The sequence below is a fragment of the Myotis nattereri genome (genome assembly GCF_964212035.1).
Source record: "Myotis nattereri genome assembly, chromosome: 17".
Taxonomy (NCBI): domain Eukaryota; kingdom Metazoa; phylum Chordata; class Mammalia; order Chiroptera; family Vespertilionidae; genus Myotis; species Myotis nattereri.
Window position 1 is genome coordinate 11,191,409 of NC_138092.1, and position 16,980 is coordinate 11,208,388.

The 16,980-nt window shown below is 39.1% G+C and overlaps 1 protein-coding gene across 1 annotated transcript in view; it reads right to left on the reverse strand.

Moving 5' to 3' along the window:
• Positions 1-16,980, reverse strand: part of STK3 (serine/threonine kinase 3) — a 214,054-nt gene that overhangs the window by 64,878 nt on the left and 132,196 nt on the right. The window contains exon 9 of the mRNA XM_081111112.1: positions 10,005-10,197. Coding sequence (XP_080967238.1) covers positions 10,005-10,197 — 193 coding nt within the window. The remainder of the gene's footprint in view (positions 1-10,004; positions 10,198-16,980) is intronic.

Genomic DNA, 16,980 nt, shown 5'->3' on the forward strand with positions numbered 1-16,980 from the left:
CTGCATTTGACAAAAGTATAGAAAATGTTTTATTGAAGCAAATTTCTATATAGTATTCTTTAAAAAATAAATTTAGCTTATGTAGGTGCTTTGGTAAAAACAAAATAACCAAAAGCACATTTTGGCACTACTACTCCACTGAAGAAAACAGCAGTCCCTTGACCACTGCCCCTTCCCAAATCTTCCTCCCCCACCCCCTTACCCGGCCAGGCCTGCACTACTCTTATGACCTCTCCCTCCAGTCAGCACTGCAGACTCCATTTATAGTCTTCCCTGTTTTCTCCTCAACCAGGGGATAGGGAATGCTTCGCCTCGAATCTTTACTAATAACCATGGTGCTATAATGAAACAGGGGTCTTTTGATTTACCAATAACTTAATTCAGACCCTGTATCTGAGAAAATGGAAGACTAACGTTTTCCTACTGGAAACTAACACTTATAGAGCAGCGACTCTAATATGGCTTATATTTCAAGAGCAGCAGCATGCACAGAAAAGGAGAAGGAAAGAAATAAAATCTCAAAAGTTACTTTTACACTACAGAGAATAAAATGGGGAAAAGCTTTAATATTTTATAAAAATCCTTACAACAAAAAGTAAGACGGGCTGATAGGTACTTCCTTGAGAGACAGAGAGAGTAAGGAAAAGACTGAAAATAGTATTCTCTGCAATGAGTCAGATACAAAAGTTCAATCGGAAGTAAGTAGTGGCAACAGAAAGGGAAGAGGCAAACCAATCCCTGGACTGACTAAAGCGAAAAGTAAATTGCTAAGGAATTTTATCCCAGGAATCTACTCTTGCACCCCCAACAGTCCTGTGCTGCTCCCAACCCTACCCCATCAGGAGCTGCCCAGGGCATACGAGCCACCATTAGTGTCCTAGTGTCTCAAAGTAAAAGCCTACATATCCTCTACAGGCCCTCCCTCCCTTGAGGTGACAGGTGTTTCTTTGTAGGGAGGAGTGGCCCTGTATCAGGATTGGGGCCTATGAGATGAGGGTTTCCAGAGAAGCTCTATTTTCTTGACATAGGTACCAGCCATTTCTTCTTGCTCTTTCCTCTTGCCTGGAATGCAGATTTAATGGCTGAACATCTGGCAGTTATTCTGCAATCAGGACGACAATGAGAATAATGCCCTAAAGATGATGTGAAAAAAAGGATTTCTGACATTATGAAATCACTCTACCAATGCAGGACACTCTGCTGTTGGATTTCTTGTTAAATGGGAAATCTGTTTAACCCCTGTTATTTGGATTTTCTGGTACAGATAGCTAAATTCATCCCCAACTGAAAAATTTTTACTCCCAAGTGGAGGATGCAGGAAGGGTAGGAGCAGCAATCTTCAGTTTTGCTACAGGAATAACCCAATCTGAAACTTGAACTCTATTGTTATATAATAGTTTAATTATTATTACACTAGAGGCCCAGTGCACAAATTTGTGTGTGAGCGGGGTCCCTTGGCCTGGCTGGCAATCGAGGCCTATTAAGGGGAGTGGGCGGGCGGGGGGGGGGGGGTGGAGTAGCTGACCAGGGAAAGGGGCAGCAGGAGGTTGGCTGGCCAGGGGGAGGGGCTGTGAGAGGTTGGCCAGCTGGAGCAAGAGGCTGTGGGAGGTTGGCTGTGGGAGCACACTGACTACCAGGGGGAAGCTCCTGCATTGAGCATCTGCTCCCTGGTGGTCAGTGCGTGTCATAGCGACTGACTGACCGGTCATTTGGTCATTCAGTTGCTTAGGCTTTACCCTATATAATAAAAGCCTAATATGCAAATTGTTCCCTCAACCAGGAGTCTGACCAGGAATTCGACCTGGAAGCGGAGCTGGCTTGCCCTGGCCGGCGGCTGAAGGCAGCCCGGGGGAAGGGAGACCCCAGCCGGCAGCTGCTAGGGACCCTACCCGTGCACGGATTTTGTGCACTGGGCCTCTAGTATATGTGTGTGTGTGTGTGTGTGTGTGTGTGTGTGTGTGTATGTATATGTGTGTGTGCATATATATATATATATTTTTTTTTCAGATTTAGTACACACACACACACATATATATATATAAAAACAGAATGTTAATACAGAAGCTACTGACATCAGCTTTTTCTTAACTTCTTAGACTACTTTAAAACAAAGGAGGACACAGACAACATGGAGAAGACCCAGAGGCTATTCATAAAGAAGATTAAAAGCTTAGAAAATAATACCTGTCTAAAGGTTAAAGGGACTGAAATTGTTCAGCCGGGAAAAGTCTCAGTATATAATTTAACAAGTATCCAAGTATATCCGAAGGGTTCTTGAACAGAAAATAGTGACCAGCTGTTTTCCATTTCCAATGAGAGTAGAATAAAGGGAAACAGACAAATTTAAGCCCAAGGATTTTAGTTAAATAAAAGGAATGATTTCTGTATGAGTAATGAGCATTATAACAGCAACTGTGTGTCTTTGGAAACCCTTTCTTCAGAGGTCTTTACAAGAAAGACAAATTTTCATTTGTACAAGGAAGACTAAAATTTATATACTTTTCATGCTCTGAGCTAGGTATCCTCAGACCAAAATATCTACACTCACAGACCCGAGCTGGGTCAAAACATCATTAAACATCCACAGACAAGAGAGCACGGAGGCGCAGACCATAGAGAGTACCCACAAGTGACTCCGAACCACTGTGGCCACACATCATACCTCTGGAGAGGAAATGAAGGGTTTCTAACTGCCCAGTAATACTATGGCTATTTGCACCCAGCTGCAAGTGAGACCTGTAGCTTACTGTTCTCACCTTTACTGCTGTGCTGTGGGCAAGATTAACATCAAACACACACACAACAGTTTTTCATGAAAGAATAGTAAGAGCTCTGGAGAAATGGGAAAGTGATGCCCCCACACACCCAGCTCTCCTGGTTGTTTCTTGGCATTTCAAGTTCTATCCTTAATGATTTACTTCTTTGGCTCAAAGGTTTATAACTTTTGGAAAAAATGTAAATATTTTGTGAACATTAAACATTATTAAGCACTTTACATCTGCATATCGGATCCTTTTCTGAAATAGATTTTGGGAGAAAGGAGGGGGAAAAGGACTGAACCAGAGCAGGGAGAGATGTTACTAAGCACAGAATGGGACATGAAAGATGTTGTTCAGAACAAATAGTCTTGTACTTACAATTTTGTCCAGGGACATTAGATGAACTAAGGAGCAGGGACACCTAATGGGTAGTCTTCCCTTCTTGCTCATTTCTCCTAAACCCTTTTAAATCAACCTAGAATCTATTTCCAGAATAAATTCCTAAAAATCTAAAGCAGATCTTAATTTGCCTTCTATTACTAATTAAGTGAAACTGTCCAAAATGAAACAATAAACTGTGATATTAAAAAAAATCAGTTATAGGCATATACGAAGAAGATATTTTAAAATATGTATTCCATCAAAATTATTTAACCCAACATCTAATCACTGCTAAACACGGTTATGAAAGGTTAATATAAGTAAAAATATAAAACCTAAACATGACCAGTTATTCCTCCACCCATTCTTAATACTACATGGTCTCCACCTGTTCACCAGCCAGCTTGCCCTCTGCTAACTGTGCTCCACTGTTTCCATCCTTTCTAGAACTCCAGGTGAGTTCTAGGCACTGAGGAAAGTTGCTTATTTCCTTGTTCTAAAAAGTGGTTATCAGTCCTAGCTCCACCTCAGAAGTACTAACAGAGTTGTTTTGATTTTTTTTTTTTTGAAGAGATGCCAAGGTCTTGCTCTGGTCTAGAGCCAGCATCTCCGAGGGGCTACTGCTACGGTGTGCATTTGTGAGGTGAGTTCATGGATCCAAAACCAGGGTTTATCTTATAAATCAAGTTCACTGCTCCAGCCTGTGGAGATCTCTTCAGATCCTGATTTCATTTCAGAAGCTATTTTCATTCTGCTCCACTTCATGTCACTTGCAGTTCTAATGGGCTTTCAGTCTATAGCTTCATCAAGTTTCTATAAAAAATGCTGACCCAGTCAGGGTGGAGGCCTGACCCCTACAGCATACAGTGAGAATTCTTCTGGTTGACAATTTATTACTTAACACTGTGCCACTGTCTCTGGCGAGCCTTCTTGTAGAGGCTGGGAATCTCAGCACTGCATTCCCCAGAACTCCTTGCACCTTACCCTGGATAAGTACACTTTTTCCACAACCAGGAAAGCAAGAAAGGAGGCAGAGGCCATGAGGCTGCTGCCTCAGTTATTTCCTCTGCCACACACAGCTATGAAGATGTGGTGTTTCTTTTTATTAACAGCAGCATTCCAGCATCCAGTCACCAGCCTCCCAAGTGCTAAGGGGTGGCTGCCTTGGCAGTGGTAGCTCTCTAATCCCTGCACAGCCACAGGGAATGAGAGCATTCTGGTTTACTGACCTCAGCAGTGCCAATGGTAGCCTCTGGATTCATTGTCCTGATCGCACCAGTAGTAGCTGCATTGAAGGTCACTTTGGACTCCTGGAGGCCTAGTTTACACAGCCCTCGCCTCCAACTGCCTCCAACCTCTCCACTGATTTATTAATGTCCACACTCTGACTTAAATCTGTATGTTTAAAATACCTAGAGTAGTTTCTGTTTCCTCCAATAATCCCTGACTGACACAAGCCCATTTGGGTATAACCGTTCAACCCTCAGAACCACCAACTAGGTCATATTACAGAGTGTCCACAAGGATATCATCAAATATCTTGTCAAATACTTTTCCAAAATCCTAAAACACGTAGTCCAAACCCTACATTTTCTCTAATGTACAAGTTTAGTGATGCTGTCAAAAAAAAGGCAATTATATTACTCTGATCTGATTTGTTTCCACGAAACTAAGTCAGCTCATAATGATCCAGGTCTTTTTTCCTAAAGAACTCACAGATGTTCTTGTTCCACCACTGACTTGCTATGAAACCCTGAACAAGTCATTTATCATTCCCAAGTCTCAATTTCCTCAGTGGTGAATGGTAGTGACAATCCTACTTTACAGGGTCCTTGTGAGGAGTCAATAAAACAATGTATGGAAAGTCCTGAAAATAATGTTTGGCCCACACTAGATGCTCATTTATAGACAGTTATAATTTGAGAAATTCATCTTTTTCTCTTTTCTAAAAAAAAAAAAAAGTAAAATAAAATTTAAATTACTCTTTCATGCTTCCATGACACTTTACCCATTTTCTCAGAGATATCAAATTTCACAAACAGTGAGATATAATAGTTCTCTCACCTGCAACTTATCACAATACACACGACTGAGCATTTCGGGAGATGTCAGATCAGCTGAGTGTCTTTACCATGCCATTCAAATCGTTCATATTTATGCTTGTGCTAATCTGTTCATTCTAGAGATCACCAATGTCTCTAGAGTCCCCTCTGGCTATCTGACTGAATAAAGAGCAAGGTGTTGCAGGAGGCAGGGAAAGGTTGGAGCAAGAGTTTGCCTTGGGAAAAGAATAGAGCTGTTCACTGGCTCGGGTCTCCAGTCCCAGGAAGAGCAGGCCTCCCTGGCTGTGTGGGAAGCAGGGCTGGCTCTCTAGATGCTCCAGTTTTCCAAGTTGTTGAAAGGACAAACTGACAGGGTATCAGGTAAAGATTAATCTTTATTAACCTGCTGTATTTAAAGCACGCTGCTAGGTGCTAAATGTATTTACCTAAATTAATCCACACTTACATATGCAGACAAATATACATCACTGAACCTGAGAAAACATTAAGTCACAACAATTAAAAGTGTTCTGACTTTAAATCCCTGGCTCTTTCCACTACACCGCATCATCTGTTCAGAAAATATTTAATGAACTCTTACTACTGTGCTAGGTATTGTATTAAGCACTGGGAATACAGTGGGGAATAAACAGATAATCATACAGAAATAGGGAATTATAATACAGTGTGACAATTGCTATTCAGAGTAAAAGCATGAAGTGAGATGGTTGCCTATGGGAGGGGCACCCATCCCTAACCTGGGTCAGTAGAGGAAGCAAACCTCTTAACACGTTAAGCGCCAGCCTGTTTTGTCTTCTGGACGGGAAGTATAGTGTCAGTCACCAGTGACTGACAGGGCACTTAATGTGTTAACTGAGCCTGAGAATTAGCCAAGGAAGCAGGAATCTAAACAAAGGGAGGTACCGGGCAGTGCAAAATAGAGGGATTTGGGCACATAAAATCCCAAAGGTAAGGATGACCATTTTAAGAGCTGAGGAGCTAGAAGAAGAATAGTGAGACCTGAGAACAGAAAGGTAAACAGACAGCAGAGAATATACTGCCTTTTAACCCATGTTGGGCTCTACACTAAGAGCAATGGGGAGTCACCAGAGGGCCAAAAGCAAAAAAGAAATGATGAGATCTGTATAGGGTAGGGGACTAAGACTGGAGGCAGGGGATCAATTAGGAATCATGAGGCTTGATGTTGATTCAATGATGGGGTGAAGAAAAAGAGAGGTTAAGAATGACTAATTTTCCTATCTTACTCCAAAGTCCATGTTTGAAACACCTGCACAGCTTCTCTAACTCTCACGTGATAGATAACATTTCAGTTTTTCCTGTAAGTAGGAAGCAAGGTAATCTACTGAAACTGCGAGGAGAGGTGGCAGGGAGAGATTTAGTGAAGGTCTAAAACAGCCACTGTGTAGCATGGGAAAGAGCTGAGCAGAGAGACATAGGCCTACAGGAACATTCTGAGGGCCCAAGTGGGGGTGAGTGAAGGCCAAGAACTGGTGGTCGCCATCTGTATACATGTGAGAATGTCTCCAAGGGCACTCAGCAGCCATAGTGAAGATGCACAGAAGATGGACAAATAGATTGGTCCATGGTCACATTTGCCAGAGAGGGAGAAAAGACCAATAGGGTAGAGGCGGTAAGGATACAAGGAAGAGAGTGAAACAAGCTTGTAACCTTACTGGAGAGTGTGGCGCTTCATCTGAAACCAACCAAAGATAGTCCTCTCAGCGCAACTGCAGCTCCCAATCCAGCCCCACTCCCTGAGACCAGAAACTGTATCACAGAGACAGAGCTGCGTAGATCTGAGCTGAACAGGGTAAAAGGCCCCGGTCTTCTCTTTGCTGAAATGACTGCTTTCCCAGAGTCACCACAAAGAAATAACCTCTACTATCTCATCAATTTGATGACTATGGATTCCTTGACCTGAGCCTAATCTACTCTCTTTCAGGACAAAAACTCTTAAATGTTGATTTACTTAAAGACAATCAATCTACTTATACCCACTGTTAACCATTCATAATTCTCCCTGACACTCCCCAATCTGGATAACGTAGAGATCTCTGTGTAAACACTTGCTGTTGCCAGATTGTGAAAGATCTTGGTTACCCAGCTCAATCCTGCCCATAGATGGATAATGAGGAGGCCTGAGAGAGATGTGAACGGGAAGAATGGTAGGGGAGTGCAGAAGTAATGCTGTCACTGCTAAAAACAGATTTGGAGAGCTCTTCTTGGGACATGCCCCCAGGTCCATGCCATTTGTTTTAGAAGGAAAGATATTAATATCTTATTAAGTGTTAGCTACTGGTTTTATAAAAATACATTTTTTAGATTTATCAACCAATGGTCATTGGCACCAATTCAACACCAACAAGAATCCGCAAGTTCGGGTGTGGTGAAGGAAACTTTACGCAGGGATACAGCAAGGTGGTGAAAACAGCATGACTATAGAGCGGCCCTGGGGCCAGGAGGCGTGACAGCTCTGCTCTGCAAAGGTCTGCTCAGCACTATGCGTCTGCTCCACTCTGCTCTGGGGAGACACCTTTGGTGTTCAGCTCAGTCAGGAGACTCCTCAGTGGGAAGGGAAAGTGCACTCCCATTCCATTTTTTTTAAAAAAAGATCAAATTCTAAATATTTTTTGTCACTTTTGCCCACTTTCCTTCAAAAGATCTTTTAATAATTTTGCTTCCTAGAGTCAAATCAACACACTTTTCCAGAAGTGAGGAAAACAGGTTTGTAATTTCATATGCCAGGTGCCCCAACTGGGAATTGAACCCGTAGCCTGTTTTTGGTATACAAGACTAAGCTCCAACCAGCTCAGCCACCCGGCCAGGGCACTGCTATGATCTTTTTAGGGAACAACAACACTAAGGACACATTAGCAAATGAGGCTTTGACTGTGGACATAACCTGAGAGCTCGTACCAATGAATCTAAGAAGTTTTAAAAAAGATTTAGATCCTAAGGAAAAACAAAAAGTAATAATGTGGTTTCAGGAAAAGTTCAACCTCAGTAACTTCTTCACCTTTTTTACTGCTGCTATACTACAGTAGGACAGCCCTGGGGGTCACATTAATGGATTTTGGGGAACATTACAGAATAATGTCTAAATTGGAAAAACTTAAAATACACTCACAGCTGACTCATGGGGTTTAAAATTTGCAGAAGTACATAAAACAACTGTAACTATATAACTCACTATCTGATCAACTTAAATGTGGGCTTTCAATAAGATCTCAATAATATGATCATATAAACATGAACATATTGAAATGAAATTTCAATATGATTTTCAAAAAAATCATACTTAGGATATAAAATTATAACATCTAGTGAATGATTTCTGTGGCTATCAAAGCTAAAAGTCACTACACAATATATATGGAAATCTGTGATGTAATTTAATGTCTGAAAATTGTCATCACATATCTCTTCCTTGAAACATAACATTCTAACATGAATTAGATTCCATAAAGACTTGTTTTTTTTAATAACTTTTATATGCTGATGACCAGCTATATGACTGCATGGAAAAGTTGTTTATGCAGTTTCATAGGGAGCTCAGTAGCTCACTAGAGATACAAGAAAGCACTCAGTGACCATCTAAATGTCTGCTAAAAGTTAGAAGGTCTAACTAAAAACCTGTATCAGCGTGTAGAAAAATGACATAAAATATCTCATAAAGTCTTCTTGATCTACAGGGCACAGGACTTGTACCACAACACTAGCTGGCTTTGGAGGCCACAAGACCATCCAGTGCAGCTGGGTAAGCATGTTAGGGGTGCAGAAAGCCTCTCCTAGTCAGAAGCCTGGCTAGGAATTTCAGGAAACCCAAGTCTTAGGCTGCTTTCCAGAGCAAAGTCTCAGAAGACCCACCAGTTGTGGGATATAGAAAATTCATTACCCTTCGCCTCCCATGGTTAACTATATGGCAAATATACACACACACACACACACACACACACACACAAATATAAAGAAGTGCTAGTCTGTGAGACTTTGTCTTCACCGCTCTGGAAGTAACAGACACCAGAGAGAATGTCTTCATTGTCATTTTAGCCTCCGCAGCACCCCTGGCACTGTGCCTCACACATGACAAGCAGTAGTAAATATGCACTGAACTGAATTTCATGCATGAATATCCCTGTCGCTTGAGCCTTATTTCTAATGTTTCTTTTTGTCCCACATTGGCCCTATTTTCTCTAACTTGCACCCCTGTGTCACTGTGCAGTTCAACTGATCATTTAGGCAACAGGAAATAATATTAGGTTGTATTTATTGGAACAGAATTTTTTTTTAATATATTTTATTGATTTTTTACAGAGAGGAAGGGAGAGAGAGATAGAGAGTTAGAAACATCGATGGGAGAGAAACATCGATCAGCTGCCTCCTGCACACCTCCTACTGGGGATGTGCCCGCAACCCAGGTACATGCCCTTGACCGGAATCGAACCCGGGACCCCTCAGTCCGCAGGCCGACGCTCTATCCACTGAGCCAAACCGGTTTCGGCTGGAACAGAATTTTTGATTCACTTTTTTCTTATTGGAAAAGTAAATAAAAACACTATCTTTTATACAAATTGTTATGGGTAAGCATTCTTCAACAAAAAAGTTCCATAATCCTAAACTAGAGATGTGCTGCTTTCTGCTATCTTAAAAAAATTATTTTTAAAATTTACTAGTGTTAAATAAAGCAAAGAAACAAAAATTTCCACGCTGGCTATAAAAAGTAATACAGAACTATCCTGGTTTCTATGGACATATACTTTCAAAATAGAAAATTAATATTCAATGGAAAAAAGCCACATACTTTTCATAGTTCCATCTTCTTCTTCTTCGTCCTCACTGTTTATCACCATGGTCCCCAGGTCAGACTCTAACATCGTGCTGTTATGCTCAATCATGGTCTGGGCCCCTTCACTCATGGTGCTTGTGGCCCGCATGGTGCCCACGCTTTCCGAGCTGGTCTTCACCATGGTGTGGGAGTCCAGCTCATCTTCATCCTGCAAGGAGAACACTGCAGTGAAGGAAGGCTTTCCTAAGACAGCTGGATTTCTTAATTCTCAACATATTTTCAATCATGAAAAATACTATTACTACTAATTTTAATGTAAGGATACACATACAAATGTTATCATAAGAGTCAAAGTTATCCAAAAGAACCTAAAGCATTAGGTAATTAAAGCTATCTCAATAGAAATTGATGAAATAGAAGGCTGCTAGCTATTTTTAAAATAAGGGTCGAAATATGTAAATTATCAACAAATGCATAGCAAAGAATATAGTGACAAAATAAATTAAAGAGCACATTAAAGACAACATGTTGACACTTATTATAACAGCTATAATAAAATTTATAACCTTATACAAAGGCAATAAGCTTTTTAAAAAATTGTGATAAATATACATAACATAAAATTTAACATTTTAATCATTTTTCAGTATATAGTTCTGTGACAATGAGTACATTCATAGTGTTGTGCAATCATCACCTACACCAATTTCACTACACCCAGAACTTTTTCATCATACCAAAGAGAAACTCTGTACCCTTTAAAAAAATAACTCCCCAGTCTGCCCTTCCCCCAATACCTGGTAACTTCTATTTTACTTTCTCTCACTATGAGTCCTATTTTCCCAAAGTTCAACCTGAGTCCCTAGCTGCCAAAAACTCCTATCATGCTGTGCTCATTCTGTCTCCCTATCTGCTCATGCCTCCTTCTCTACCCAGAATTCTCTTTCTTCTCTATTCATTTTAACTAAATCATACCTAGTCCCAGATCAAGTATGTATTACCTTCATGGCTAATTCAGTCTTTACTAATTACCCTCTTTTCCAATCTTCTGTAGAATTTATAATCTGCATTACACACTTTTACATTTAAATTTATGATCTCATATTGTAACTGTGTAAAATCCTTTATAAACATAAGTATCATATAGATAAGAATGCCTTACAGTACTTCTGACTTTACTCAAGTGTTTCATTCAGTATCCCATTACACAGGAAACATTATATATTTACTTTTTCATAGAATTATAAAATCAGGGACCTTTAATAATTCAAACCTTCATTTTACATCTGAAAAAAACTGAGGCCCACAGAAAGTAAGAGATTTTCCCAAGGCCACACACCTATTTAGTAGAGCTGAAAACAAAACAAAATAAAAACCTTAGAACTTAAAACTTGAACTAAAAAACTAGTTCCTTCATTTTAGTCCATTATTTCACTAAATACATGTACTTAGTTACATTTAAATTCTGACCTACTTGCATGCTTAAGAGACACAGGCTTACAATTTTAACAGCTATGTCACCAGCTCCTATTCCCAGAGTCCCATACAAATTATTTGGTCATTCCTACTCAAAGCCACGATCTTCTCCCATTTGGCTTATTAAAACAGCCTCCTAACAGTTTTCACTGCTTCCAACTCTTGCCTCTTTAGTCTCCCACACAAAAGGCAGATTGATCCTTTCAAAAGACAAATCACATCGTGTTACTCTCCTGCTCAAAACACTGCATTTGGCTTCCCATCACACTTAGAATAATATCCAAAATCTCTGTCATAGCCAAATGTGATCCGGCCCAGTAATATCTGCCAACCCCATCTCCTATCACATTCCTTCTCACTCATCAAGTTCCAGCCATGCTGGCCTTGTTTGCTGTTTCTTGAGCATTCTAAGCATGTTCCTCCTCCAGCCTTTAAGTTGGCTTGTCTCTCAGCCCAGAATACCCTTCCACACCAGCTCGATCCTTTACTTCAATCAAGTCTCTCCTTAGATGTTACTGCCGTAGTGCAGCTTTTCTGACCACCAATCTAAAATTGAAGTCCCCATCATTCTTTATCCTTCTCTATTCTTTATAGCCCGAACCTGGTTTCTCCACCACTAAAATGTAAGGTTAATAAAGGTAGAATATTTCTTTTTCACTGATGAATCCACAATGCTTAGGACACCTGGCACACAGTAGGTATTTGACAAAAAATTTATTTAATGAATGAATCAATTTATCTTTTCACTCATTAGTTTATTCAATGAACATTTATTGCACATTTACATGTTAAGTCATGAACCAGGCATTGAGATCAATAAATTACAAGGTATTCTAAGTGCTGTAAGAAAAGTGCTGGCAAGTACAATGGGAGTATCAAGAATATAGCCTCTGCCTCTGCCTTTAATGAGTGAAGAAAGCCTTACAGAAGAGGCTGCCTTTAACCTAGGTTTTGAAGGATGAGTAGACTAGGTATGTAACATATGTAAATAAATTTGAGTGGGTACTTTATAGTACAACTTCTTTCTCACAATAGAACTACTCAGCTCAAAAACGAGAGACTGAATTAGGTGTCATACTTTTATACTGCGATAGCACCTTGTGCTTTTGCTGATCATACACTTATGACACAAAACTGTAGTTGTCTGTACAACTTACTTGTCCAAATCTCCCATTAGTCTCTAAAATCTATAAGGGCAGTAACCAGATCTTGTTAACAGTTATATTCCTGGTATCCAGTACAAAGCCTTAGTCTAATTACATAATCTATTAAATGAATGGTAAAGCCCTCACTTTGAGGTGGTGCTAAAACACAGAATCAAGGGCAATGCCATGTAAGGTTCTAGTGTAGGGCTTTATTTAAACCTACTTATTATTTTAAAACATAGAATGACTACTGAAGAAACTTTGGGAAGAAAATAATGCTATTAACTAGAATTACATTTAATCATTAATCTAACAATGATTAAAATAGTCATCATCAATGAGTTATTAACACTATGCTAAGGATTTATTGTAGGCTACTCCCATTGTACCCTCTTATTAATCCTGTGAGATATTATTATCCCCATTGTACAAATGATACACCTGAAGTTTAAATGGGTCTAATAATTTATCCAAGGTCATACAACAAATAAGTGGAGGGAGGAGCAAGGATTCTAACCAGGTCATTCTAATTTGAAAGCCCAAGATCTAATTTCCAACTGAATAAGGCTTTTAAGTTATCTACAGAATTTCTCAAGTCTAATTTAATTTATATTACAGGTTAGCTAGAGCACTTTTCATTTTGCTAAGTTAAGAGATGAAGAAACCCCAGGCCAGTGTGGCTAAGTGGTTGAGCGTTGACCTATAAACTAGGAAATCACAACTCCATTCCCAGTCAGGACACATGCCCGGGTTGCAGGTTCAATACCCAGTATGTAGTATGTAGAAGGTGCTGATTAATGATTCTCTCTCATCATTAATGTTTCTATCTCTCCCTCTCTATTCCTCTCTGAAATCAATAAAAAATATTTAATAAAAAAAGAGATGAAGAAACTAACATATATAAATAACCTGATTTGTACTTGTTCAAAAAGCGAATTTTACAAAAAGTTGGGATTTACTCTTCCCAGTAGATCCCACTGAAGAGGGAGTGAGTGAATAAGGGAGGAAGGGAAAAGTTGGATATTCTATCAGTTCTTTTAAAAAATCTACTGTTGGATTAATATTTTATCGTGGTTACAACCAGTTTATTCCCAAAACACTAAATCTATTTTTATATGTGTGAGTCACTGTCTTTTATCCTTATAAGATTCAGTGCTGTGACCATTAAACTTAACAAGAAACATAACATCTGGTTGGTGTGAAATAATACTTTGAGTCTTCCTATGTTCTATATTAGAGATGAATATACAAAGGGATAATGAAGTCTGCACCTCTGGATTCACACAATTGGCTTAGATAATCTATAAAATTATAAAAACACTGAATCAAGTTGGGAATGATTGCTTTACTGTTTATTATTATTTTGTTAATCCTCACTTGAGGATGTATTTTTTTCCCATTGAATTTTTGAGAGAGAGGGAGGGAGGGGTAAAGGGAGGAAGATAAGAAAGAAAAAGAGAGAGAGAGAGAAACATCAGTGTGAGAAATACACCAGTTGGTTAACTCCCACACACCTGATCTGGGACTGGGGGTTAAACCTGCAACTCAGGTACGTGCCCTTGACCAGGAATCAAACCTGAGACCCTTTGGTGTGTAAGGTGACACTCTAATCTGAGCCACACTAGCCAGGGCATATTTTTACTTGCATAGTCACTTTGCTAAAGGATGCTAATCTAATTTACAAATTGTCAGTAAAAAAAAAAAAAAAAAGCAATAAAAAAAAGTGAGTACTCAATTCACTAATGAGACAATGGCACTCAAACAGTAATTAATGAAGTCCAGATGGAACGAGAACTGGATTGTATTAAATTAGAAAACTCATTTGGTGATGGTATTAAAAACTCTTCAGCAACACTTTCTACTTTTTGAAAATCATTAATTCTGAAAAACTTGATATTATACATTATTGTTAAAATTTCATTTGATACTTTTTATAATAAAGTAGATATTTACAATGTTTTTCTAAAGCTATACTTCATTTATATGTACTCTGTTATTCCTCACAGAAGAAAAGCAGAAGAAAAACATGTTGATACTTCATAGAAAAAGGTCTGCAGAACAGATGCTTCCCACTGTAGAAAGCGGCCAATTCCAGTAAGGAATACAATAGCATTTTCAATCAGTGGTCATCATGTGCCAGGAATGCAAAACAGAGTACTGATGATAATCCAGGTTATGAATCATAAAATCCACATGGAATACAAATATTTGAAAACATTATTAGGAAATCCTACTCCATTGCTAAGACAGATTTATGCTACAACAGTCTGAGAAATAATCACAGACTACATTAGGTATCTTTACATTTGCAATACCTACTACCTTAAAGGATTGGCAACTACTACTTGTCTGATTTTAAGGATATTAACACAAACGTTTTAGAAAGCATTTGTCATTTGCAACATTGAGATTGTTCAACTATTCTTAAATAGGTATCTTTCTCATTGAAAAAATTCTTATTATTTTATTTCTCTTCCTGAAATAATATTAAATATATCTGCATTGCCAATGCAATACGTAATAGGACATTATCAGTATAGAGAGCAATTTTCAACCAATGTGCCACAAGAATTTTTAAAACATGCAATACCTGGGTATTTAGTCAGGGGCACTGACCTCTTTTCCCTTTGACTGTTAAATTAGAATTGACAACAGCCAACACAACAATAGCCATCTGGTGTGAATGCCCTGTCTTTTCTAAAAATATAATATATATTTTATTGATTTCAGAGAGGGAGAGAGAGATAAACATTAATGATGAGAGAGACTCATTAATCTGCTGCCTCCTACATGCCTCCCTAATGGGGACCAAGCCTACAACCCAGGCATGTGTCCTGACTGGGAATCGAACCGTGACCTCCTGGTTCATAGGTCAATGCTAACCACTGAGCCATGACAGCCAGGTTAAATGCCCTATCATGAACCATAAATATATAGGTCATATAATAGAGTTGTATCTTACTGGTTGTGTTGCATAATAAGGTTGTGTCTGATTGGTTAATTCTTGGCACCAGAAATCCTTATTTATATACAAGTATAGGCTCCTGACTTTTTAAAAAGTCACTTTGGAGCAAAAAAGAGCAAGTATTTGCTATTATTATTTTTTTGTAAATCAATCAAAATTATACCTACTTTTCTGTCAGATTGGCAAAAAAATAACATTTTTTGGTGTGCTGTGAATTTTAGCAATTAGTTGATGTGTGCCATGAGATTAAAAAGGTTGAAGCTCAATGGTATAGAGCAATGATTTTCATGGCTTTCATTCAACTAAACAATTCTAATGAGTATGCATTCTGCTACAGCATGAAAAAATTATTTTCAGGAAAAAAATAAATGTGTAAGATATATAAATGAACCAATTATACAAAAAGTAGCAAAATTACAGTCTGTCCAGATTATTTAAAACCTCTTAGAGGTGCGAATCAGGGATGGCACTGACAGCAAACATAACAAACATGCGATAAATGCATCACGGAGCTTTTAATATAATGAGGGAATCCCCACGGGCCCCAAACCACTGGGAATCAGAGTGAAAATAAACTAAATCTCACCTGAGGGCTGACTTAGGGGCCTGTGATGATGGGGTATCTGTTTTAGTGGATAAAGGGGAACAAGAAACACATTTTGGGGTTCTCTCTAACATAGAACTGAAACCCCTGTTAAAGATTGGGACTCTTGAAGGTCTATATCCTCAGTGAAAAGATGAACAGCAAAAAAATGTACTCAGAGGTGAAGAAGATGACATGCAAACTTGTCTGTCTCACATGGGCTATAGGTAAAGATGAGGAGGAGTGGACTGGTGATGGTGATGGTGCTTCCCTTTAGAATGTACAGGCATGGGTTTGGGCTTTCTAACGTTATCCTCGTGGTCTATGTGGATAGACCCCTATGAGAAATTAACCTAAAGCTGTCCCAGTACCGAAACATCCCGAGGGCTGATGGAAACAAAAACCTACACTACATGGATTCATACTCATCCTTTAACCCAGAACTCACATCATTCGGAGACAAAATCCAGCTAAACTTGAGCTCACAATCCAAAAGATAAACAATTAATAAACAAGTTACTGCCCTGGCCGGTTGACACAGTGGATAGAGCGTCGGCCTGCGGACTGAAGGGTCCCAGGTTCGATTCCAGTCAAGGGCACATACCTTGGTTGCGGGCACATCCCCAGCAGGGGATGTGCAGGAGGCAGCTGATTGATGTTTCTAACTCTCTATCCCTCTCCCTTCCTCTCCGTAAAAAAATCAATAAAATATATTTAAAAAAACAAAAAAATAAACAAGTTACTGAGAATGGGTAGAAACAAGACACAACAGAATTAAGATTCCCTTGCTACTAAGAATTACGTTAGTCCCCTTAGAAAGCT